Source organism: Rhinopithecus roxellana, chromosome 12 (genome assembly GCF_007565055.1).
Source record: "Rhinopithecus roxellana isolate Shanxi Qingling chromosome 12, ASM756505v1, whole genome shotgun sequence".
NCBI classification, from domain to species: Eukaryota; Metazoa; Chordata; class Mammalia; order Primates; family Cercopithecidae; genus Rhinopithecus; species Rhinopithecus roxellana.
The window spans coordinates 131872596-131897794 of record NC_044560.1 but is presented as its reverse complement, the minus strand read 5'-3'; the positions used below and the strand labels follow the sequence as shown (position 1 = coordinate 131897794).

Sequence of the window (25199 nt, the reverse complement as noted above, 5' to 3'; positions counted from 1 at the left end):
ACTTACCATGTTACTATTTTTCTTTTTTTTTTTTTTCTTTTGTTGTCTTTTCTTTTCTTTTTTTGAGACGGAGTCTTGCTCTGTCACCCAGGCTGGAGTGCAGTGGCGCGATCTCGGCTCACTGCAAGCTCCGCCTCCCGGGTTCATGCCGTTCTCATGCCTCAGCCTCCTGAGTAGCTGGGACTGCAGGCGCCCACCACCATGCCCAGCTGATTGTTTGTATTCTTAGTAGAGATGGGGTTTCACCGTGTTAGCCAGGATGGTCTCGATCTCCTGACCTCATGATTTGACCGCCTCGGCCTCCCAAAGTGCTGGGATTACAGGTGTGAGCCACTGTGCCCAGCCCTGCCATGTTATTATTTTTCTTTCTTTCTTTATCTTTTTGCGACAGGGTCTTGCTCTCTCACTGAGGCCGGAGTGCAGTGGCGCAGTCATGGCTCACTGCATACCCAAACTCCCAGGCTCAAGACATCCTCCTGCTACAGCCTCCCATGTAGCTAGGGCTGCAGGCATGTACCACCATCCCCAGCTAATTTTTTATCCTTTTTATTTATTTTTTATTTTTTATTTATTTATTTATTTAGAGGCAGAGTCTCGTTCTTTCACCCAGGCTGGAGTGCAGTGGCATGATCTCGGCTCACTGCAACTTCCACCTCCCGGGTTCAAGCGATTCTCCTGCCTCAGCCTCCTGAGTAGCTGCAATTACAGGTGTGCACCACCAGGCCCGGCTAATTTTTGTATTTTTAGTAGAGACGAGATTTCACCATGTTGGTCAGGCTGGTCTCGAACTCCTGACCTTGTGATCCAACCGCCTTGGACTCCCAAAGTGCTGGGATTACAGGCATGAGCCACTGCATCCGGCCTAGCCTTTTTATTTTTTTGTAGAGACAAGATGTCAATTTGTTGCCCAGGCTGCCCAAGTCCCAAACTCCTGGGCTCAAGTGATCCTCCTGCTTTGGCCTCCTAAAGTGCTGGAATTACAGGTGGGAGTGAGCAACTGTGCCCAGCCATGTTATTATTATTTTTTTATTTTTCATTGAGACAGTGTCTCGCTGTCACCCAGGCTGGCATGCAGTGGTGCGAACTCAGTTCACTGCAACCTCTGCTTCCCGGGTTCAAGCAGTTCTCCTGCCTCAGCCTTCCAAGTACCTGGAATGACAGGTGTGCACCACCACGCCTGGCTAATTTTTGTATTTTTAACAGAGACGCAGTTTCAGTACATTGGCCAGGCTGGTCTCCAGCTCCTGACCTCTGGTGATCCGCCTGCCTCGGCCTCCCAGAGTGCTGGGATTACAAGCGTGAGCCACCACTCCTGGCTATGTTATTTTTGGTTTTGTGTTGTTGTTTTGAGACTGAGTCTCACTCTGTCACTCAGGCTACAGTGCAGTGGCGTGATCTCAGCTCACTACAACCTCCACCTCCCAGGTTCAAGCAATTCTCATGCTTCAACCTCCCAAGTGGCAGGACTATAGGTGCGCACCACCACACGCTGCTAATTTTTGTAGTTTTAGTAGAGACAGGGTTTCACTGTGTTAGCCAGGGTGGTCTCGAACTCTTTACCTCAAGTGATCTACCCACCTCCCAAAGTGCTGGGATTACAGGCATGAGCCACCACGCCCGGCCCTATTATTATTTTTGAGCTGGGACATCAGCCTTTGGAAGTTGTGATGCCACTGTCTCCCTCCCCTGCTCTATTTTTTTCCAAGGCACATTCCATGTATTTCACTCATTTATTGTCACTCCCTTAAGAATAACATCTTTAGGAAGAATTTTTTTCCTTTTTTTTTTTTTTGAGACAGAGTTTTGCTCTTGTTGCCCAGGCTGGAGTGCAGTGGCGCAATCTCCGCTCACCGCAACCTCTGCCTCCCAGGTTCAAGCAGTTCTCCTGCTTCAGCCTCCCAAATAGCTGGGATTACAGACATGCACCACCACGCCCGGCTAATTTTGTGTTTTCAGTAGAGACAGGGTTTCTCCATGTTGGTGAGGCTGGTCTCAAACTGCCGACCTCAGGTGATCCACCCGCCTCAGCCTCCCACAGTGCTTGGATTACAGGTGTGAGCCACCATACCGGCTCCTTTTTTTTTTTTTTTTTTTTTTTTTTTTTTTTTTCTGTAATCTCAGTTTCTGGAGCAGGGCTTGTCAGCAAGTCATTACTGATTAAATATTAGTTGAATTAATAGATTAACTGGCCACTGAGCACCTGGTATGCACTTTCCTATGTTCCATGGCACTGGGGACATGGCAGTGAGTTAGACAGCCTAGCCCTGCCGTCATAGGGCTCCCAGTCAAATAGGAGAGACGAACCCATCACTAGGCATTGCCAGCAGCAAGCACTGCCAGCTAATCACAGCACTAATTTTGAGCAGGAGTGGGACAGCTTAGGTTTTTGTAGTTCCAGTTTAGAAGTATTCACCATTCATGATACTTTTTTGGATCTATTTAACTGTTTTTCAGACTGATCGTCTTCTCTCCCTAGGAGGCATAGGTAGAGGGATCAGGTCTGGGAAAGGGAGGCCCAGGGGACTGTGTGAGCCCAGAGGGCTTCATGGAGGAGATGGTACGTGAGTGGATAGAAATGAGCAAGGTGTGCTCGGCAGGAAAAGCAGCTGTGGGAGGGTCTGGTGATGAAAGTGATTTGGTTCAAGGAACTGAAAGATCATAAATATGGCTGGGGAAGAACAGTGAAAGAGTAGACCAAAGAGGTCATTCGGGGAAGATCAGTCAAGGCCCTGGCAGCCACAGTGAGGAGCTGAGACTGTGTTTTTGAGCAGGAGAGGGATACGTCAAATTCATGTGGAGGGGGATCCAAGGGAGGTGGCTGGACTGGGGACCCAGGTGGGAGAGACTAGGTCAGAGCTAGTGGGGAGGGTGATTTGGAGAGACCCTCACAGGGCCAAGTTGACAAGTAGTTGGGGTCCAGGACAAGGCCCAGGGCTGGGGGCAGTCAAGGAGAGCTTTCTGGAGGAGGAGGCACCAAAGCTGAGACCTGAAGGATGGGTTCGACAACTCTCCTTGAAATGGGGAACTGGGGGAGGAAGATGGTAAGGACAATTGGGGACATAGAAGGTGTGGGAGTCTGGGGATACCTTGAAGGAGGTGTCTAGGGGGCCATGGGACCTCCAGAGCTGGAGTTCAGGGGAAAGGAGGAAACCAGACAGAGCTTTGGGTTGAGAATGAGGGAACTGAAGCTGTAATGATGGAGGAAGGTCCACAGGGGCCTGTCCATGTAGGGCTCTGTAGGACATGGTAAGAAGTTTGTATTTTGTCCTGGAGACAATGGGGAGCCACAGAAGGATATTGAGCACGAGTGGGACAGCTTAGGGTTTTTTAGTTTCAGTTCAGAAGTATTTATCATTCATGATGCTTTTTGGACCTATTTAATTATTTTTCGGACTGACTGGCTTCTCTTCCTAGGAGGGGCACTTATTTTAAAGGGTCCTTTGAAATAAAGGATCTAACTGCTGAAAATGAAAAAACAGTTTGCAAAACCAGTGTTCTGTTCTGTTTTCTGTAGACAATTGATGGTTCAGTCCAAAGAGGCCAGAAACAACTGATGGTTTAGTCCAAAGAGGTCTACACCATCTAGTGAAAATCAGCACCATTAAACATGAGAACATTTCTGTTTTAAACCATTTGGAAGCCCCGTGAATTTGTTTTTATTTTGTTATTTTTAAAATTAGAGACAGGGTCTCGCTATGTTGCCCAGGCTAGTCTCAAAGTGCTGGGCTCAAGCGATCTTCCCACCTCGGCCTACCAAAGTGCTGGGATTACAGATGTGAGCGACTGCTCCTGGCCAGCCTGTGGATTTGTAAATGTCTCCTGTGGTGTGATCTGCCCCATGTTTCCTGTATGTAGGCTTCAGAAGCACACTCTGCATTCTCAGATGGCTTGAATCAGCCTTGACTTTTTCCCCACTCTCTCAGCCTTAATCTCAGGCTGAGATGCCATTGTCTGCACCCACCCTGTATGCTCTGGGCTTAGAACTAATACTAGCCAGTTATCATTCTGTATAAAAGTGCCACTAGGTATAGAGAGACATCTAAAATAATCTCCTCTCAAATTTTTCTATTCTGCTGCTCCATTTCTTCTGCTTTCAATATTTTTTGAGCAATTACAATGGCCTGGGCCCTAGAGCTAGAGGAATAAATCAGACACGGATGTAGCAAGGGACACATATAAATTGATTATGTGTGACTGAAGTGTATACAAGATACGAGGGCACACACAGATCTCACCAACCAGCATGTTTCAAGGGCTTACTCTGCTTCCTGGCTTCCATGGATGACCTCATTGACTTCCCAGCAAATGTGAGGTTGGTATTATTAATCTCCACATTGTTCAGAGAATGAAAGTGTGGCTTAGAGAAGGGAACCTCTTTTCCCAATTCCACAGAGCTGAGATCTGAAGTCTGAGCTGTGGGACTCTGAGACCCACCCCCTTAACCATTCAGAGATCCCCCAGCCACCACCCTCCAGTGCATATAAGATGATACTCATTTTATTTGTTGTTTTGAGATAGTGTCTTGCTCTGTCGCCCAGGCTGGAGTGCAGTGGCACAATCACGGCTCACTGCAGCCTCGAACTCCCGGACTCAAGCAGTCCTCCCACCTCAGCCTCCCAAGTGGCTGGGACCATAGGCATAGGCATGGGCCACCACACCTAGCCAGTTATTATTATAATTTTTTTGTTTGTTTTTTGTCTTTGTTTTTTTTTTTGAGACGGAGTTTTGCTTTTGTTGCCCAGACTGGAGCACAATTACGCAATCTCGGCTCACTGCAACCTCTGCCTTCCAGGTTCAAGCGATTCTCCTGCCTCAGTTTCCCGAGTAGCCTGCCACCACGCCCAGCTAATTTTTGTATTGGTAGAGACGAGGTTTCACCATATTAGCCAGGCTGGTCTTGAACTCCTGACCTCAGGTGATCTGCCCATCTTCGCTTCCCAAAATGCTGGAATTACAGGCATGAGCCACCCTGCCCAGCCACCTAGCCAGTTTTTTAAGCTTTTGTAGAGATGGGGGTCTCACCTTGTTGCCCCAACTGGTCTCAAACTCTTGAGCTCAAGCCATTCTCCCGCCTTGGCCTCCCAAAGTACTGAGATTATAGGCATAAGCCACCGTGCCCTGCCAATATGGCTAATACCGGTTTATAGATGAGGCCAGCAGGGCTCAGAAGTAAAGCCCTATGCTCAACGTCACTTGGCAAGAAAGTGGCAGAGGTGGGATCTGAACCATGAACTCTCCAATTTAAAGGGCTGCTGTAAGGCCGGGCGCGGTGGCTCAAGCCTGTAATCCCAGCACTTTGGGAGGCCGAGACGGGCGGATCACGAGGTCAGGAGATCGAGACCATCCTGGCTAACACGGTGAAACCCCGTCTCTACTAAAAATACAAAAAAAACTAGCCGGGCGAGGTGGCGGGCGCCTGTAGTCCCAGCTACTCGGGAGGCTGAGGCAGGAGAATGGCGTAAACCCGGGAGGCGGAGCTTGCAGTGAGCTGAGATCTGGCCACTGCACTCCAGCCCGGGCGACAGAGCGAGACTCCGCCTCAAAAAAATAAATAAATAAATAAAGGGCTGCTGTAGAGGAGGAATCAAATCTCCCACTGCCACCCTCCCCTGGGGGTGGGGTGTTCAGGGATCTGTAACCCAGTGGGTTTTACTTCCTCCTTTTTGCGGGCTGTGGTGTCATACCCCAAGGGGGGCAGGACCACAAGGCAAGGGGACTCGGGGGTATTCTGTGGGCTGGGAGATGGCACGCTTCCTGGCAGTGCCCTCTCCCAGATGAGACCTGATCTCTTTTCTTTTTTCTTTTTTTTGAGACAGAGTTTCACTCTTGTTGCCCAGGCTGGAGTGCAATGGCGCAATCTTGGCTCACTGCAGCCTCCACCTCCCAGGTTCAAGCGACTCTCCTGCCTCAGCCTCCTGAGTAGCTGGGATTACAGGTGCGCGCCACCATGCCTGGCTAATTTTGTATTTTTAGTAGAGGAGGGGTTTCACCATGTTGGTCAGGCTGGTCTCGAAATCCCGACCTCAGGTGATTTGCCCACCTCAGCGTCCCAAAGTGCTGGGATTACAGGCGGGAGCCACCGCATCTGGCCGAGATCTGATTTCATCTCATGTCATACCAGCGAGGAGGCAGAGCATAAGTACCACCCTGGATGGGGCGTGCTGGGAGCCCCATGGGGGTTCTAGGGTCCTGAGAACACAGGCATTGAGACAGGCTGAGGAGGAACCCCAGGACCCAGCTGCCCATGCCCACCTTCAGTTTCACCCCGCCCTGCTCCCACAAGGATCTGAGCAGTGGGCTGAGGGGCCTGATTTCCTTCTCCAGCTAAGGCCACAGTCCTCTGGAGGCTAGGATCTGGTGATGGGGCACCCTACCTAGGAGCCTGAGCCTCTTTATAGTTTAGTTTCCATAAAAGTTATATGTGCATTTAAAAAAATTCAATGCAAGTATAAAGACCTATAATGAAAAGCAACCGTCTTGTCTCTGGGGGTGGGATAGGGGATGCCTTTGCATGGGGAGCTGTTAGGAACCTTGACAGTCACCTTTGCTGAGAGCCTCCTGCATGTCAGTGGCTCTTCTGTGTGCATTATATGTGTGTTAATTCCGTTTTTAAAATTTAGCTTTACTTTTTGTAGAGGTGAGTCCTGCCATTGTGCAGGCTGGTCTTGAACTCCTGGCCTCACATAATCCACCCTGCATCTTAGCCTCCTGGAGTGCAGGGATTACAGGTGTGCGCCACCTTGCCCAGCCTGTTAACTCCTTTAGTTCAGAGGAGTCAGTCAGATTTTAGACATCTCAAATGTTGTATGTTCAAAACCAAACTCCTGGTCTTTTCCCCAAACTTGTGCCTCCCTATGTTGCCCAATCAGCTGTTGACACCTCTAATCCTTGCACTTTGCCAAAACTCAGTCATCCCTGATTCTTTTACTGCTCTCAAACCCACATCCAGCCTAGAAATGCCATCCCCTCCACCTTCAAAATGCATCCAGACCCCACCCTTTCTTTGACACTTGGCTGCCCACACCCTGGTCCTGTCCACCCTTGGCTCCTGTCTGGATGCCCCCAGCAGCCTCCTCGCTGGGCTCCCCGGCCCTGCCCCAGTCTGTTCCCCACACATAGCCGCCGGGGGATCCTGTAACACCTGTGTGTGTTTCTTCGGGCTGCTGTGACAAATTGCCACCAAGTTGGTGGCTCTACACAACAGAATGTATGGCCAGGCGCAGTGACTCCTGCCTGTAATCCCAGCACTTTGGGAGGCCGAGACAGACGGATGACTTGAGGTTGCGCCACTGCACTCCAGCCTGAATAACAGAGCAAGACTCCATCTTAAAAAAAAAAAAAAGAACAAACTCATCCTCTCAGTTTTGGAGCCAGAAGTCCAAACTCAAGGTGTAGCAGGGACATGCGCCTCCAGAAGCTGGAGGGGAGATTCCATTCCTCACCTCTCCCAGCTTCTAGTGGCTCCAGGTGTTGCTGGTTTGTTGTTGTTGTTGTTGTTGAGGTGGAGTCTCGCTCTGTTGCCCAGGTTAGAGTGCAGTGGCGCGATCTCCGCTCACTGCAAGCTCCGCCTGCCGGGTTCATGCCATTCTCCTGCCTCAGCCTCCCGAGTAACTGGGACTACAGGCACCTGCCACCACGCCCGGCTAATTTTTTGTATTTTTAGTAGAGACAGGGTTTCACCATGTTAGCCAAGATGGTCTCGATCTCCTGACCTTGTGATCCGCCCACCTCGGCCTCCCAAAGTGCTAGGATTACAGGCGTGAGCCACTGTGCCTGGCCACATTGCTGGGTTTATGGCCACATCACTCTAATCTCAGCCTCCCTGTTCACATGGCCTTCTGCCTGTTCTATCTCTGAGGACAGTTGTGACTGGATTTAGGGCCCCTCCAGATAGTCCAGGATGATCTCATCTCAAGATCCTATTTCTGATTACAATTGCAAAGATCCTTTTTCCAAATAAGGTCACATGCACGTAAGTTCCGGGGATTATGCTTGTGTGGGACATATCTTTTTTGAGGCCACCATTCAACCCACTACAAAATCCAACTGAAACCCATTGAAGTGGCTCGTGCCTGAAATCCCCGCACTGTGCGAGGCCAAGGCAGGAGGTTCGCCTGAGGCCAGGAGTTCAAGACCAGCCTGGGCAGCATAGAGAGACCCTCATCTGTTTGTTTTTTGTTTTTATTTTTGAGATGGAGTTTCATTCTTGTTGCTCAGGCTGGAGTGCAATGGCACGATCTTGGCTCACTACAACCTCCACCTCCTGGGTTCAAGCAATTCTCCTGCCTCAGCCTCCCAAGTAGCTGGGATTACAGTAGCTGCCACCACGCCCAGCTAATTTTGTATTTTTAGTAGAAACAGGGTTTCTCCATGTTGGTCAGGCTGGTCTCGAACTCCCAGCGTCAGGTGATCCGGCCACCTTGGCGTCCCAAAGTGCTGGGATTACAGGCGTGAGCCATTGCGCCTGGCGGAGATCCCCGTCTCTTAAAAAACATCTAAAGCAGATCACATTGTCCTTCCCTGCTGGGAACCTACATGTGACCCTGTCCTACTCATCACAGTCCAGGCAGCCCTGCAGGATCTGGCCCTGTCACCTCTGTGACATTTCCTCTCCCTCACCCCCAGCCCACTCCACTGCAGACATACTGACATCCTCACTCTTCTCCATCCACACCAGGCACATTCCTCCCTCGGGGCCTTTGTACTGATCATTTTCCCCACAGATGTCCATCTCACCTCTCCTTGAAGTTTTTCTTCAGGTATCCCCTTCTCAGTGAGGCCTTTTCTGACCTCCTTATTAAATATCACAAACGATTCCACCCTCACCCCCTTCCCTGATCCTCTATGGCACTTACTGCGTTCTAACATTATATTATTTATTTATTATTTTGTTTATTATACCCCCCTCCTTTTTTTTTTTTTTTTTTTTTTTTTTTTTGAGATGGAGTTTCCTCTGTCGCCCACGCTGGAGTGCAGTGGTGCCAACTCACTGCAACGTCCACCTCCCGGGTTCGAGCAATTCGCCCACCTCAGCCTCCCAAGTAGCTGAGATTACAGGCGCCCTCCTACACACCTGGCTAATGTTTGTATTTTTAGTAGAGATGGGATTTTGCCATGTTGGCCAGGCTGGCCTCTAATGCCAGACTCAGGTGATCTGCCCACATCGGCCTCCCAAAGTGCTGGCATTACAGGCGTGAGCCACCGCGCCTGGCCTGTTTTTCCCTCATGTCTATTTTGTTCACAGCTGTATCCCCAGTGCCTAAAACAATACCTGATGCACACAAGACAACCAGTAAATGTGTGTAAAATTAATGAACAGCAAATGCTATTGTTACCATACCCATTTTGCAGATGGAGAAACCAAGAGCACAGAGGCGTTGTCACTTCTCCAAGGTCAAACAGTCACTAATGCTGAAGCTCAGATTCAGTCTCAGGTATCTGGCTCTAGCACTCACTGTATTGTCTCTCATCCAATCTAAATCGCTTCTCCAGTACTAGTTTTTATTTGTTTTTTATGACAGGCTCTTACTCTGTCAGCTAGGCTAGAGTGCAGTGGTGCAATCACTGCTCACTGCAGCCTCCACCTCCCAGATTCAAGCAATTCTTCTGCCACAGCCTTCCAAATAGTTGGAACTACACGTCCACACCACCATACCAGGCTAATTTTTTTTCATTTGTTGTAGAGATTAGGTTTCACTGTGTTGCCCAGGCTGGTCTCAAACTCCTGGGCTCAAGCAGTCCTCCCACCTTGGCCTCCCAAAGTGCTGGGATTACACGTGTAAACCACCGTGCCTGGCCCTCCAATATTAGTTTACTTTTTAATCAAAAGTTAATACAATAAGAAAAAAATACAATTAAAACATATCAAAAGTTAAAATTAATCATTACAGACCTGTAGTCACTGTACAATTTGAAAGCCAAAATATCACTGACAATTTGAACGAAGTCCATCTGTTTTCTTCCTATTTTTATTTCATTTTTGTTTTTACTTTTCATTTTGTTGTAGAGACTGGGCCTTGCTATGTTACTGAGACTAGTCTGGAACTCCTGGGCTCAAGCGGTCCTCCCACCTCAGCCTCCCAAAGTGCTGAGATTACAGGTGTGAGCCACAGTGCCAGGCCCTTCTCCCTATTTTTGGTTTATTAGTGACCATCCCAGTTCTCCAGCCCTGACGCTGCCAGTCCTGTTACTTCAGATCTCCATGCCCCACCTCGCCTTCGGTTTTGTTTTGATTCATCTTGGCTTCCCTAATTTCACATTGCCTGCTGTTACAACTCCATATTCTTCAATAAAAATATTTCTTACCAAGGCCGTCAAAGAAAACTGAAGGCAAGCATTTCCTGCACTCCCTCCTGCCTCCTCCACCCACAATGCTGTGGTCAACTGCCTCTAAGACTGACATCTTCTGCTTCTCCTAGTGACCTCTGGAGTTTCAAATAACCTTAGTCTGTTGCTGTTTCTTGCTAGATTTTTTTTTTTTTATTTATTTTTTGAGACAGAGTCTCACTCTGTTGTAACCCAGGCTAGACTGCAGTGGCGCGATCTTGGCTCACTGCAACCTCTGCCTCCCAGGTTCAAGCAATTCTTCTGCCTCAGTCCGGAGTAGCTGAGATCACAAGCACCCGCCACCACGCCCAACTAATTTTTGTATTTTTGGTAGCGACAGGGTTTCACCACGTTGGCCAGGCTGGTCTTGAACTCCTCACCTCAGGTGATCCACCTACCTCGGCCTCCCAAAGTGCTGGGATTACAGGCGTGAGCCACCGCACCTAACCTGCTAGATCCGTTTTAGGCGTCCCCGTTTGTCTTCCTGCCATGGAAAGGGGGGGGATCTAGCATGTTCTACCCTCACCAGTCTGGGATCTGACATTGGTAGGGAGGAGTTTGCAAGTTATCCCTACAAATCTAGGTTGGATCTTGGAGTTAGGGGAGAACCTAGCTGTCTTTGAGTTTTCTTTTTCAAAAAAGGAGTAATGCACGCCCCTGATTTTTTAAAAGGTGATGAAACTGGCGACACCTGTGTATGCTTTATAATTATTTCTCAACCTACACCGAGATATTTTCTATACTTCTCTGAAAATAGCTTATGTTTCACAATTTTAAAAAATAAAATAGGCCAGGCACGGTGGCTCATGCCTGTAATCCCAGCACTTTGGAAGGCCAAGGCAGGCGGATCACGAGGTCAGGATTTCCAGACTAGCCTGGCCAACATGGTGAAACCCTGTCTCTACTAGACATACAAAAATTAGCTGGTCGCGGTGGCAGACGCCTGTAATCCCGGCTACTCAGGACGCTGAGGTTGGAGAATCGCTTGAAACCGGAAGGCGGAGGTTGCAGTGAGCCAAGATTGCACCACTGCACTCCAGCCTGGGTGAAAGAGCGAAATTCTGTCTCAGAAAAAAGAAAATAGGGGCCAGGTGTGGTGGCTCATGCCTTAATCTCAGAACTTTGGGAAGCCAAGGTAGGAGGATCACTTGAGTCCAGGAGTCCAGCCTGGGCAATAAGCAAGACCCTGTCTCTACAAAAAAAAAAAAAAATTTAATTAGCTGCAGCCTGGCGCGGTGGCGCATGCCTGTAATCCCAGCACTTTGGGAGGCCGAGACGGGCGGATCACGAGGTCAGAAGATGGAGACCATCCTGGCTAACACGGTGAAACCCCGTCTCTACTAAAAAAATTTTTAAAAAGTTAGACGGGCGTGGTGGTGGGCGCCTATTGTCCCAGCTACTCGCGGGGGCTGAGGCAGGAGAATGGTATGAACCCGGGAGACGGAGCTTGCAGTGAGCTGAGATCGCGCCACTGCGCTCCAGCGTGGGAGAGACAGAACGAGACTCCGTCTCCAAAAAAAAAAAATTGGCTGGGCATGGTGGCACGTGCCTGTAGTCCCAGCTACTTGGGAGGCCGAGGCAGGAGGATTGCTTGAGCCTGGGAAGTTGAGGCCGCAGTGAGCTATGATCGTGCTGCTGCACTCCAGCCTAGGGAACAGAACCGCTGACACTAAAAAAAAAAAAAAGGAAAGAAAAGAAAATAGGCTTACCATAAAAAGCAATGTTGACCTACCCCAAAATCCCACTCCCTTGAAGACAACCACTTCTGCCCTGTTGCTTCTCTTAGTAAAACTCCTTTTCTGCAGTTATCTCTTGACTTCCTGCCATATGTGTTTGGGGGAGCTTGAGGGAAGAGAGTGTCCCTGTCTCATTGAGAAAGGTGCCACCCTCTCTCAATTAGGAGATAAGGGATGAGAGAGGAAAGGGGTCTCCAGTGTGTTTGTCCAGCCGGGGCCTTGAATCCCTCTTGGGAGACATGGGATGGGGTGGATCGGAAAATAAATTTTTTAAAATCCCTATCAAAATATCAGCTGGCTTTTTTTAAAAAATCAAATACCGAAATCCAAGTAGACTCCAACAGAAAATTCACCATCTCCTCTCCCCCTTTCTTCCCATCTCATGCCGTGAACTGTCTTCTGTTGACTTTATCGCTACATTTCTTCATTCTATTATTCAACCTTGATCTTTCCGTTTCATTTTATAAGCGTTTTATTAATTTTATTTATGTATTTATTTTTGACTAGGTAATGCATGTCCATGGTACACAAATTCACAAGGTTTGTAGACAAGAAAAGACGTGAGGTTCCTTTTGTTCTCTGCCTGTGGCCTCCCTGCCCCACACAGGAACTCTAGGGTGGAATGTAGCAAAACCCATCCACCAGCCATGTACTACCCCTCAACCCGGCCAGTTTGGAGCGGCCGTGTCTGGGCAGCCGAGCCCCCCTTCTCGCTGCAGTGAGCCCGGACTGAGGCGTGCACTGCGCAGACTCCCCGCTGCAGTGGGCGGAGCTCCCACAGGCCCCGCCCCCTCCTCCTCCCACCCCTGTTCAGCCTGTCCGGGCAGAAGCTGGGGCCCCGCGGAGGTAGCAGCAGACGCCTGAGAGCGAGACCGAGGCCCCTCAGGGGTAGGTGGGGGGAGGCTCGCTGGGGGGATGGGCAGCAGGGTGGCAGGGAGGCCCCGATTATCCCCGGCTGAGCTGTGTGGTGTGGGGGTACCTGAGTGAGGGCGGAGGAGCCACCTAGAATATACCCGCTGTGTAGTCCCAGGGCTGAGAAAAGCCAGGCACAAAGACCTGGGGCTCCGCTGACCTCATCCAGCGCTGTCTTTCTAGTAGTGTCTAGAGGTTGGAGGAGGGAGAAGGGGGCTGCTAGAGGGGAGCTGCGTGGGTGCTGATGGGGGCAGGGTGGGCACTGCAGAGTGATGAGCAGGCAGCAGAGCCGTTGGATTTTAAGGGATTTCGAAATCCTGCTGACCAGTGACCAGCTTCCTCTTTTTGGGGTGGTTGGCAGTATGCCAGTGGCCCCCATGATTATGAATAGCCCCAAGACTAATCACCCTTCTGTGATGTCTGTCCCTCGAAAGCGTAGAACACCCCACACAGTGCCTACTTTTGTTCTGCCAGTTTGGAGACCCTGACACACCCACCTTCTCACCTGGGCTCTGTGTATCCCCCAGCCTTGAGGGAAGATGAAGCCTAAACTGATGTACCAGGAGGTAGGTGAATTGGGGGACTCAGCAGGGTAGAGCTGGGTGAAGTGGGGGTGGGGGTTCTGAAGAGCCACCTGTCACCCCTGCTGTTGTCCCCATCCCCAGCTGAAGGTGCCTGCAGAGGAGCCCGCCAACGAGCTGCCCATGAATGAGATTGAGGCGTGGAAGGCTGCGGAAAAGGTAGGAGCCCTCCGCCACCCTCGCCCTGCCTCAGGGACAGGCTGGGCTGCCCCCTCGGGCTGGCTGACTACCTCCTCCTCCCCACAGAAAGCCCGCTGGGTCCTGCTGGTCCTCATTCTGGCGGTTGTGGGCTTCGGAGCCCTGATGACTCAGCTGTTTCTATGGGAATACGGCGACTTGCATCTCTTTGGACCCAACCAGCGCCCAGCCCCCTGCTATGACCCTTGCGAGTAAGTGGGGGGCGCTGCAGGTGGTGGGGGGAGGGGCCTGCCAGACCAGGGACACTTAAGCACACACTAAGCAGGGCCTGCACTCAGCCCTACCCAGTGCTTGCGACAACTGAGGAGGTTGCAGGCTCCCAAGTGCTCGCCCGCCCCCTCCTCCTCCACACACATAGTTTCTATGGCAGCCACAGCGTCATCTTCTATCCGCCCGTGAACAGACACAGCATCTTCCACCCACATCTGTGGACTCACACACACACACACACATCTAAATACACGACCTTCCTTCCACACCTCTAGACAGACACTCAGAGGATCATGAGTCCAGGCACACATTCAAATACACACAGTTTTTTTAAAAATTTTTAAGAGAAAATAAAAACTCAAATAGAGTTTAGCCAGGCTTGGTGGCTCACGCCCGTAATTGTGACACTTTGGGGGGCTAAGGCGGGAGGATTGTTTGAGCCCAGGAGCTCCAGACCAGCCTGGGCAACATAGGCTCCATCTCTACTAAAAGTAAAAAAAGTAGCCAGGCGTACTGGCGCACACCTGTAGTCCCAGCTACTCAAGAGGTTGAGGCGGAAGGATCGCTTGAGCCCAGGGGTTCGAGGCTGCAGTGAGCCGAGATTGCGCCACTGCACTTCTAGCCTGGGCGACAAGGCGAGACTCTGTCTCTAAAAAAAATATATAGTCTGTCCAACACACCCATGGACGGACAGCTGGGCACTCACCTCCCAGCCGTTGCTCTCCAGCACCCTATGGCTGATAGCATCCCCCACCCCCCCAGAGCAGTGCTGGTGGAAAGCATTCCTGAGGGCCTGGACTTCCCCAATGCCTCCACGGGGAACCCTTCCACCAGCCAGGCCTGGCTGGGCCTGCTCGCCGGTGCACACAGCAGCCTGGACATCGCCTCCTTCTACTGGACCCTCACCAACAATGACACCCACACGCAGGAGCCCTCTGCCCAGCAGGTACCTGCAACCTTGGCCCTGGCCAGTAGCAGGGGCAGGGGGTGGGAGGCAGCGGGGACTGTGGGGGATGAAGGGGTTTCTCCTGTAGCCCAGGAGACAGATGGGCATGTCTCACACAGCGGATTGGACACAGGTGTTTGCAAGCAGCTGCCTTCACATGGTTCTCTGGACCGGAGGCGTTTGTCACGGTCATCTGTAGGCCTCTGAATGTCAGAGTGCGGGTTTGGTTACAAGGGATTATTAGGCTGGCGGATGTCACTCACCTACAAGCTGCCCTGACCCCGTCACACAAAGAAATGGAAGAGTGGAGTAATTAACAGCCCAGCATCAAGACAGGGGCCACCTTCCAGCTGTGTGACCCCAGGCAGGTCACCTGTTCTCTCCGGCTTCAGTTTATCTGTAAAATGGGGTCAATTTATAGCACCTGCTTCTTAGGGCTCTTGTGAGGATGAATGGACTAATCCAAGCAAATTTTAGCCCAGTGCCTGGCACAGAGTTAGCCTTTCTGTCTCCTGTTACTATATCCTGCTATGGTCTGCAGACAAACTTAAGAACGTAAAAGCTTCACCATTTGAAAAGGAACAGCCTACATGGATAACCTCTTCCACTGAAAACCATGAATTTGTTCCTTCTGTTTTCTTCTCCCTACTGCCTCTTTTTGTGAGAAGTTATCTTAAAACTTAACTAAAATTACAAGGCTCCTTAAGAACTGCCTGCAAAAAAAATAATTATGGCCAAGTGTGGTGACTCACATCTGTAATCCCAGCACTCTGGGAGGCCTAGACAGGAGGATCACTTGAGCCCAAGAATTTGAGACTAGCCTGAGCAACATAAGGAGACCCCCGTCTCTACTAAAAAAAAAAAAAAAAAAAAATTAGCAGGGTGTTGTACGCGCCTGCAGTCTCAGATACTCAGGGGATGGAAGGCGGATGGCTCGAGCCCAGGAGTTGGAGGCTGCAGTGAGCTGTGATCATGCCACTACACTCCAGCCCAGGCAACACAGCAAGACCCTGTCTCAAAAAAAAAAGAAAAAGGAATAGTAATAATTACAAAAGTTAAAAACCAAAGCCAGGCATCGTGGTACACACCTGTGGTCCCAGCTACTTGGGAGGCTAAAGCAGGAGGATGGCTTGAGCCTAGGAATTGGAGGCTGCAGTGAGCCATGATCGTGCCACTGCACTCTAGCCTGGGCAACATAGTGAAACCCTGTCTCTAAAAAAATGTTTTTATGTTAAAAAAAACCATATGAGCTCCCACTCCCTACTGGCTCCCTCTGAAGTAGTTTAAAACACAGATGTAGGAGGCAGATGGTCTGGGTTCAAATCCTGCTCCATAGCTGGATGTGGTGCACTCTTGAGGTACCAGCTACTTGGGAGACTGAGGCAGGAGGAATGCTTGAGCCCAGGAATTGAAGATCAGCCTGGGCAACGTAGCAAGACCTGTCTCAACAAACAAACAAACAAAAACAAAATCCCACTCCACTACTGAGTTCTCCATGGGGATTATAATTAAACCAGCCTCACCGGGTTGTGAGGATTCAGTGAGTTCACTGAGAAGGGGTCTAGAACAGGGCCTGGCACACAGTAGGTTCCAGGGCATCCTTGATCGTTGCTGTTGTTGGCATCATCGTGCCTCACCCGATACCTTCCGGGACCCCCTGCCTGAGCCTCGCCCCCACCATCCTGGAAGATGCCTGGAGGCCCTGCCTTGATGCTGAATTTTGAGAAAGTCCCTGGAGGGGCAGGAGGGGGCAGGAGGGATCAGGAGGCCTTGGAGGGGGATTACAGGGCAACTAATTATTAAAGCAGATAAAGATGTTTAAAACAGATAAGGAAGTCTTTTAATATTTTAATCTGTAAAGTCTTTATACAGGCTAATGTAAAGCCTGTTTACTCCTAATCATGTCTCAAAATAACTCCACTGGGCATTACCTTGTGGGGTTGGAGAGCTGGCTGGTCCAGCCCCTCAGAAGCTCTCCCCTCCCTGCAGGGTGAGGAGGTCCTCCGGCAGCTGCAGACCCTGGCACCAAAGGGCGTGAATGTCCGCATCGCTGTGAGCAAACCCAATGGGCCCCAGCCACAGACGGACCTGCAGGCCCTGCTGCAGAGTGGTGAGCTGGGGCCCAACTGGGGCTGGTCTGGGCCTGGGGGTACCCAGCCTGGTCCCTGATCACTGCCCCTGCTGGTCACAGGTGCCCAGGTCCGCATGGTGGACATGCAGAAGCTGACCCATGGCGTCCTGCATACCAAGTTCTGGGTGGTGGACCAGACCCACTTCTACCTGGGCAGTGCCAACATGGACTGGCGTTCACTGACCCAGGTCTGCCTGCACCCTGTCTACCTTCCTTCCAGGCCAATCCCTGCCCCACAGGGCACCCAGCCTCTGACTGCACAGGCCTCCCTAATTCAAGTTATGCACGGTGGCTCACACCTGTAATCCCAACACTTTGGGAGGCCAAGGTGGGAGGATCGCTTGAGCCTAGGAGTGGAGACCAGCCTGGGCAACATAGTGAGACCCCATGTCTACCAAAAAAAAAATTAGCCAGGTGTGGTGGCACACACCTGTGGTCCCAGCTACTTGGGAGGCTGAGGTGGGAGGATCACTTGAGCCCAGGAGTTTGAGGCTACAGTGGGTTGTATTCATGCCACCGCACTCCAGCCTGAGTGACACAGTGAGACCCTGTTAAAAAATGAAGAATCCCCAAATGGAGCCCTCTGCTGCCCTCTCCCTGCTCCTGGAAGCCTGGGGCTCCCTCTGATCCCCAGTTGCAGCTACCAGCGCCTCTGCAGGGCGTTCAAGGACCTGTGCACCCATTTGATATTCATTGTGCATCTCTGTGTGCCTGCTCTTAAGTCCAGCCCTGTCCCGGGTAATGTTGGGAACATGGTGGTAACAGATGGACCTCATGGAACTCCCAGTCCAATGGAGACTGGCCTGTCACCTGACAGTGACAGCCCAGAGGGGTCAGGGCCAGGGTTGGGGAGACACAGGCAGAGGGTCAGGGCCAGGATGGAGGGAACAGAGGGTTGTAGAAGCTCAGAGACCCCAACCTGGGGTATTGGAGGGTTTCCCAAAGGAGGTATAACTAATCTGATCCCTGAAGGATAGGGAGGAATTAGCCCAAGATAGGGAACAGAAAACAGCTTGGGGAATGAGGTGAAGATAAGACACACATTAACTCATGAATTCATTTCCTCAACAGAGAGCTCCCCTAACCTTTAATCTCAGCAATTATGCAGGGAGATGCAGATACAGCTGTGACTGAGACATCCCTGGTACCTGTCCTCGCAGCCCAGTGGGAAGACCAATTTGTCACCAGAGAGAATGAGGAAGGAATCCCAAGGGACTATGAGAGCCCGGAGGAATGCCTGACACAGGCTGGGTAGTCACGGGAGGCTTCCTGAAGGAGGACATGTGTCAGCCTAGACCTACGAATGAGTAGAAGCTAGCTCAGTGGAGGGTAGAAGCAACAGCAGATTGCAAATGTTCAGGAAACCTGGAGCTTTGGAATAACTGATTTTCATCAAAACTTAAGTTGGTAATCATGCTAGGACTTTAGCTACTGGAGCTGGGGTGGAGGGGTACTGAGGGACAGGAGGATAGCCAGAGGTCAGACTGGGGAGTGTCCCTGTCATCTTGAGCACCAGGCCACTGTCCCTGAGCTCAGCACTGCCCTCCTACAGGTCAAGGAGCTGGGCGTGGTCATGTACAACTGCAGCTGCCTGGCTCGAGACCTGACCAAGATCTTTGAGGCCTACTGGTTCCTGGGCCAGGCAGGCAGCTCCATCCCATCAACTTGGCCCCGGTTCTATGACACCCGCTATAACCAAGAGACACCAATGGAGATCTGCCTCAATGGAACCCCTGCTCTGGCCTACCTGGCGGTGAGTCTGGGGCAAGTGGGGCCTGTCATGTCCCAGCCCCATGCTGTCACTCACAGGCTCCATCTGTCCCTGTCTGGTGATGATAGGGAGGGTGTATCCTGACCATCAGTTCTCACCCCAGCTCATTCTGCTTGGTCAGGGGCCTGGAGTAGTTCCCAACATCCCTCGGCCTCTATTTCAGTTAGAAAATGGGTAACCTGTTAGTGCTGCTGGGAGAGGCACCCTGCGTTCATGCACACCAAACCTTTGGTGCTCTGTGTCATCCAGTATAGCCACAGGTGGCTCTTTCAGTTTAAGTTCATTAAATGCAATTAATAATTCAGGTCAGATGGGGTGGCTTATGCCTGTAACCCCAATACTTTGGGAGGTTGAGGTGACAGGATCACTTGAGGCCAGGAGTTTGAGACCAGCCTGGACAACATAGCAAGACTCTATCTTTACAAAAAAAAAAAAAAAAGCTGGATTGGGTGGTACATGCATGTAGTCCCAGCTACTCGGGAGGCTGAGGCAGGGGGATCACTTGAGCCCAGGAAATCAAAGCTGCAGTAAGCCATGATCACACCACTGTACTCCAGCCTGGGTGACAGCCTGTTTCAAAAAAAAAATTTTTTTCAAGGCATGGTTTCTCATCCCTGTAATCCCAGCACTTTGGGAGACCAAGGCCAAGATGGGAGGATCACTTAAGGCCAGGAGTTCAACATAGGGAGACATCGTTTCTATTCTTTTTTTTTTTTTTTTTTTAGTCTTTTTATTGCTCTAGACAGGATACCAAAGAACTAGGGAGACACCGTTTCTACAAAAACATAATATTAATAAAAATTAGCCGGGTGTGGTTGCGTGCGCCTGTAGTCCCTAGGGAGGCTAAGACAGGAGGATCACTTGAGCCCTGGAGTTCGAGGCTGCAGTGAGCTGATTGTAACACTGCACTCCAGCCTGGGCAAGAGGCTGCTGCTCTGTCTCTAAAAAAAGACAAAATTCAGTTCCACATGCAGTAGCCACATTTCATATGCTCAGTAGCACCTGTAGCAAGTGGCCACCATATTGGACATTTCCATCACTGAGACACGCTCTATTGGACGACACTAGCTCTTGCCCATGGCAGACACTGATCCCTCTGGACAAGGCACTGATGTTTCTAGCTCTTAGATAGTTTCACTAGTTGAGGCAGGCAACCCAGGTCTCCCTAGGTCCCCCTGAGCAAGTCACCTGTCCAAGTCGAGTCATCATGGAAGGCACGACCCTAAGGTGTGGACACAGGGAAGCATGACTCATTGGGGTCTTTCACTACGAGGGCCTCCCACAGGGGATCACGGCTCTCCTCATTACCACTTCCCCGTTTAGAGCCTCAGTTTCCTTGTCTGTTGAGCATTAAGGGAGATGGGGGGCCAGGTGTGGTGGCTCACGCCTGTAATCCTAGCACTTTGGGAGTCCGGGATGGATGGATCACTTGAGTTCAGGGGTTGGAGACCAGCCTGGTAGATGTGGTGAAACCCCATCTCTACCAAAAATACAAAAATTAGCCGGGAGGGGTGGCGGGCACCTGTAATCCCAGCTACTCGGGAGGCTGAGGCAGGAGAATCACTTGAACCCAGGAGGTGGAGGTTGCAATGAGATGAGATCATGCCACTGCACTCCAGCCTGGGAGACAGAGCAAGACTCCATCTCAAGAAAAAAAAAAAAAAAGGGCCGGGCGCGGTGGCTCAAGCCTGTAATCCCAGCACTTTGGGAGGCCGAGACGGGTGGATCACGAGGTCAGGAGATCAAGACCATCCTGGCTAACACGGTGAAACCCCGTCTCTACTAAAAAATACAAAAAAACTAGCCGGGCGAGGTGGCGGGCACCTGTAGTCCCAGCTACTCGGGAGACTGAGGCAGGAGAATGGCGTGAACCCGGGAGGCGGAGCTTGCAGTGAGCTGAAATCCGGCCACTGCACTCCAGCCTGGGCGACAGAGCAAGACTCCGTCTCAAAAAAAAAAAAAAAAGAAAAGAAAAAAAAAAAGACTTGAGCAGAGGTCCTCAAACCTGAACGTCCCCCAGAATCAGCTGGGGGCTTGTTAAAACCCAGATTCCTGGGCCCCATCCCAGCACTCTGATTCAGTAGGCCATGTGCAGTGAGGCCCAAGAATTTGCATTTCTAACAAATTCCCAGGTGATGCGGTTGCCGCTGGATCAGGGACTGGGTTCAAATCCTGGCTCCATTTATCCGCTGTGTGACCTTAAGTAAGTCACTTACCCTCTCTGAGCTTCAGTTTCCTCACCTGTGAAATGGATGTGGTGATTGATCCTCCTCTTCATGGAGGCTGAGGATTCGTTGAGCTCCACAGTACCTGACTTGTGGTGAGCTGTCCGTATGTGAGATCCACTGTGACGATGCCCCTGGCAGGGCATGTGTCTTGACTGTCCCCTCGCCCTCAGAGTGCGCCCCCACCCCTGTGTCCAAGTGGCCGCACTCCAGACCTGAAGGCTCTACTCAACGTGGTGGACAATGCCCGGAGTTTCATCTACATCGCAGTCATGAACTACCTGCCCACTCTGGAGTTCTCCCACCCTCACAGGTACTGCTGGGCGTGGAGATAGGGAGCCACTGCAGGGGGCCAGGAGACAGGAGAGGGAATCATGGAGACCAGAAAGCTGGTGGGAGCTCCAGGCAAGGGGACAGATGGAAGAGAAGCCACAGGGAGAGACAGTCACCAGGAGGTGACTGGGAAGAAGGTATCTAGGTACTTGAGACAGAAGAAAGAGATTACGGAGGAGACAGGGATGAGGTTTCAGGATGAGGTTTGAGGAAACAGAGAAAAGGATGAGAGGGCTGCGCCCGGTGGCTCACGCCTGTAATCCCAACACTTTGAGGGGCCGAGGTGGTTGGATCACTTGAGGTCAGGAGTTCAAGACAAGCCTGGCTAACATGGTGAAATCCCATCTCTCCTAAAAATACAAAAATTAGCCGGGCCATGGTGGCATGTGCTTGTAATCCCAACTACTTGGGAGGCTGAGGCAGGAGAATTGCTTGAACCTGGGAAGTGGAGGTTGCAGTGAGTTGAGATCACGCCACTGCTCTCCAGCCAGGACGACAGAGCGAGACTCTGTCTCAAAAAAAAAAACAACAAAAAAGAACGCTCAGAATGTTGGGGTTGAGGGCAGGAAGCCTGAGGCAGGGGTGCAGGATGTGGGATTTGGGGAGGTAGGAGGCATGCGCTGGAAACAGGATGAGGGGTTGGGGAATGGGGGCTAAAAGTATTTGGGTTTAGAGTAGCAAGCTTGGGGATATGTGATCCTGGGATAAGAAGGATAACCATACCCACTGCAATGTCCAGGTGAATGATGGCGCTTGTGGGGCTCAAAGAAGGTATTCTAGGGGCAGTAGATAAGACAATGGGTCCAAGGCATGGTGGCTTATGCCTGTAATCCCAACACTTTGGGAGGCCGAGGCGGGAGGATCACTAGGAGTTTGAGACCAGCCTGGGCAACATAATGAGACCTCGTCTCTACAGAAAAATTTGAAGATTAGCCCAGCGCGGTGGCACTCACCTGCAGTCCCAGCTACTCAGGAGACTGAGACAGGAGGATCATTTGAGCCCAGGAGTTGGAGGCTGCACTGAGCTATGATCGTGCCACTGCACTCCAGCCTGGGTGATAGAGCAAGAACCTGTCTCAGAAAAAAAGAGGATGGACCGGGTGCAGTGACTCACGCCTGTAATCCCAGCACTTTGGGAGGCCAAGGCGAGCAGATGACCTGAGGTCGGGAGTTCGAGACCAGCTTGACAAACATGGAGAAACCCTATCTCTACTAAAAATACAAAATTAGCTGGGCGTGGTAGCGCATGCCTGTAATCCTAGCTACCCGGGAGGCTGAGGCAGGAGAATCACTTGAACCCGGGAGGCAGCGGTTGCAGTGAGCCAAGATCGCGCCATTGCACTCCAGCCTGGGCAACGAGAGCGAAATTCCATCTCAAAAAAAAAAAAAGAAAGAAAAAAAGAGGATGACAAGACTGTGTTTTGGAGAGCAGGAATGGGAGCCACAGCAGAAAGAGGAAATATCCCGTAGGATTTATGGAGGCAGGAATGGGGTCTGGGAGCCAGTAATGAGGACGTCCTCTGAATAGTTAACGCTGGGCCCAGGCTTGGTTCCCCAAAGCTGAGGGCAAAGCCTGTGGACACAGCCACCCTCTGCATCCTACCCCACCTCCTACACACTCGTCCCCAGGTTCTGGCCTGCCATTGACGATGGGCTGCGACGAGCCGCCTATGAGCGTGGCGTCAAAGTACGCCTGCTCATCAGCTGCTGGGGACACTCGGAGCCATCCATGCGGGCCTTCCTGCTCTCCCTGGCTGCCCTGCGTGACAACCATACCCACTCTGACATCCAGGTGGTAAGCACTACCCCTCGGCCCCTGTGCGGGGCAGTCCTGGGGACACAGCCCTCATGGGGCTCATCTGTCAACTGACAAGGACAGCCCAGAGTAAGCCCTGTCACAGTGGGGAAACCATGGGTCAGGGCCAGGGTGGTGGGGGCACAGGGAGAGGGGCCAGGGCTGGGATGAGGGGGCACAGGCAGAGGGGTTGGGGCCAGGATGGGGGTACACAGAGAGAGGTGTTGGGACCGGGACTGGGGACGTGGGCAGGTAGAGGGGTCGGGGCTGGGATTTGGGGGCACAGGCAGAGTGGTCAGGGCTGGGATGGGAAGGCACAGGCAGAAGGGTTGGGGCCAGGGTGGGGGGCACAGAGAGAGGTGTTAGGGCCAGAGTGGGAGGTACAAGCAGAGGGGTCAGGGCCAGGATGGAGGAGGCCCAGGCAGAAGGGTGAGGGCTGGAGTGGGGGGGGCACAGGTAGAGGGGTCAGGGCCGGGGTGGGGGGGCACAGAGAAGGGTTTGGGACCAGGACTGGGGGAGTGGTCAGGTAGAGGGGTCGGGGCTGGGGTGGGGGGCACAGGCAGAGGGGTCAGGGCTGGGATGGAGGAGGCCCAGGCAGAGGGGTCAGGGCCGGGAGGGGTGCACAGGCAGAGGGGTCAGGGCCAGGGTGGGGACACCCAGAGGAAGCCCCTGCCCTAGCGAGAAGGGCCAAGGAAGATGTTCTGGAAATGGGGGCATCTGAGACAAAACCTCAGGAATGAACAGGAGCCATTCTGTAGGGAACGGTGTTTTGCAAATGAGACCACCGGGGCCTCCCTTTCAGCTTTCATTCTCAGAGTGCCCCTCCACTGGCCCTGTTCTGGCCCCCAGGGATTCTGTGGGAAGTAGTGAAGTCCCACAGATCTGGCTCCATGCCCCGCTCCCTGATCCCGGGGTTCCTCCGACTCCCAGTGCCTCACACACTCCTTCCCATCCTCCCCTCCCACTCAGAAACTCTTTGTGGTCCCCGCGAATGAGGCCCAGGCTCGAATCCCGTATGCCCGTGTCAACCACAACAAGTACATGGTGACTGAACGCGCCACCTACATCGGTGAGTGTCCTGAGCACCACAGGGCACTGAACAAGAGGGGGTTCAGACACCCCAGGCAGCCCCCTGAGGGCTCCCTTACACTCCACCCATTCCTCTCTAGGAACCTCCAACTGGTCAGGCAACTACTTCACGGAGACGGCGGGCACCTCGCTGCTGGTGACGCAGAATGGGAGGGGCAGTCTACGGAGCCAGCTGGAGGCCGTTTTCCTGAGGGACTGGGACTCCCCTTACAGCCATGACCTTGACGCCTCAGCCGATAGCGTGGGCAATGCCTGCCGCCTGCTCTGAGGCCCGGTCCAGCGGACAGGCCAAGGCCTGCTAGGCCCCCAGAGACCCAGATGCTCTGGGTCATGGTCCCTGTCCCCGTGCCCCCGCTTCTGTCTGCCCCATTGTGGCTCCTCAGGCTCTCTCCCCTGCTCTCCCACCTCTACCTCTGCCCCCACCGGCCTGACGCTGTGGCCCCAGGACCCAGCAGAGCTGGGGGAGGGATCAGCCCCCAAAGAAATGGGGGTGCATGCTGGGCCCGGCCCCCTGGCCCACCCCCACTTTCCAGGGCAAAAAGGGCCCAGGGTTATAAGTAAATAACTTGTCTGTACAGCCTGTGCCTGACTGAGTGGTGTGAGATGGGGTGCAGGGGTAGGGGACAGCTGGCATGGGCCTCAGGTGGGGACATCTTTGTGTGCTGAGCCCTCGATATGTCACTGGCATGTGCTGAGCCCTCAGTGTGTGACTAGTGTGGGTTAGCATGTACTGAGCCCTCAGCATGTGCTGGCGTGGGTTGGCATGTGCTGAACCCTTAACATGTAGTGTACATGGGCTGACCTGTGCTGAGCATGCAGCGTGCCACCCTGTGGCCTGGCATGGACTTCACACTCGTAGCCAGCATGGGGTATGTGCTGCACAGAAGCATGTTCCCAGATTGATCAGCAGAGACCAAACCATTGCTACATCCCAAGGGTGAACAAG

General features: G+C 52.0%; 1 protein-coding gene across 9 annotated transcripts in view; it reads left to right on the top strand.

Moving 5' to 3' along the window:
- Nucleotides 1-24830, top strand: part of PLD3 (phospholipase D family member 3) — a 32000-nt gene extending 7170 nt beyond the window's left edge. The window contains exons 2-14 of one of the 9 annotated variants that reach the window (XM_030942464.1): nucleotides 9352-9434; nucleotides 12570-12602; nucleotides 13449-13540; nucleotides 13640-13714; nucleotides 13802-13944; nucleotides 14726-14909; nucleotides 16899-17019; nucleotides 17101-17228; nucleotides 18593-18793; nucleotides 21210-21349; nucleotides 22999-23164; nucleotides 24134-24233; nucleotides 24334-24830. In XM_030942464.1, the coding sequence (XP_030798324.1) occupies nucleotides 13514-13540; nucleotides 13640-13714; nucleotides 13802-13944; nucleotides 14726-14909; nucleotides 16899-17019; nucleotides 17101-17228; nucleotides 18593-18793; nucleotides 21210-21349; nucleotides 22999-23164; nucleotides 24134-24233; nucleotides 24334-24521 (1473 nt within the window). In that variant the 5' untranslated portion in view covers nucleotides 9352-9434; nucleotides 12570-12602; nucleotides 13449-13513 and the 3' untranslated portion in view covers nucleotides 24522-24830. Of the gene's footprint in view, nucleotides 1-9351; nucleotides 9435-12569; nucleotides 12951-13408; nucleotides 13541-13639; nucleotides 13715-13801; nucleotides 13945-14725; nucleotides 14910-16898; nucleotides 17020-17100; nucleotides 17229-18592; nucleotides 18794-21209; nucleotides 21350-22998; nucleotides 23165-24133; nucleotides 24234-24333 lie in introns of all 9 variants that reach the window. The other 8 variants (XM_030942461.1, XM_030942463.1, XM_030942462.1 and 5 more) reach the window with 8 other exon arrangements.
- The last annotated feature ends 369 nt before the right edge of the window (nucleotides 24831-25199 follow it).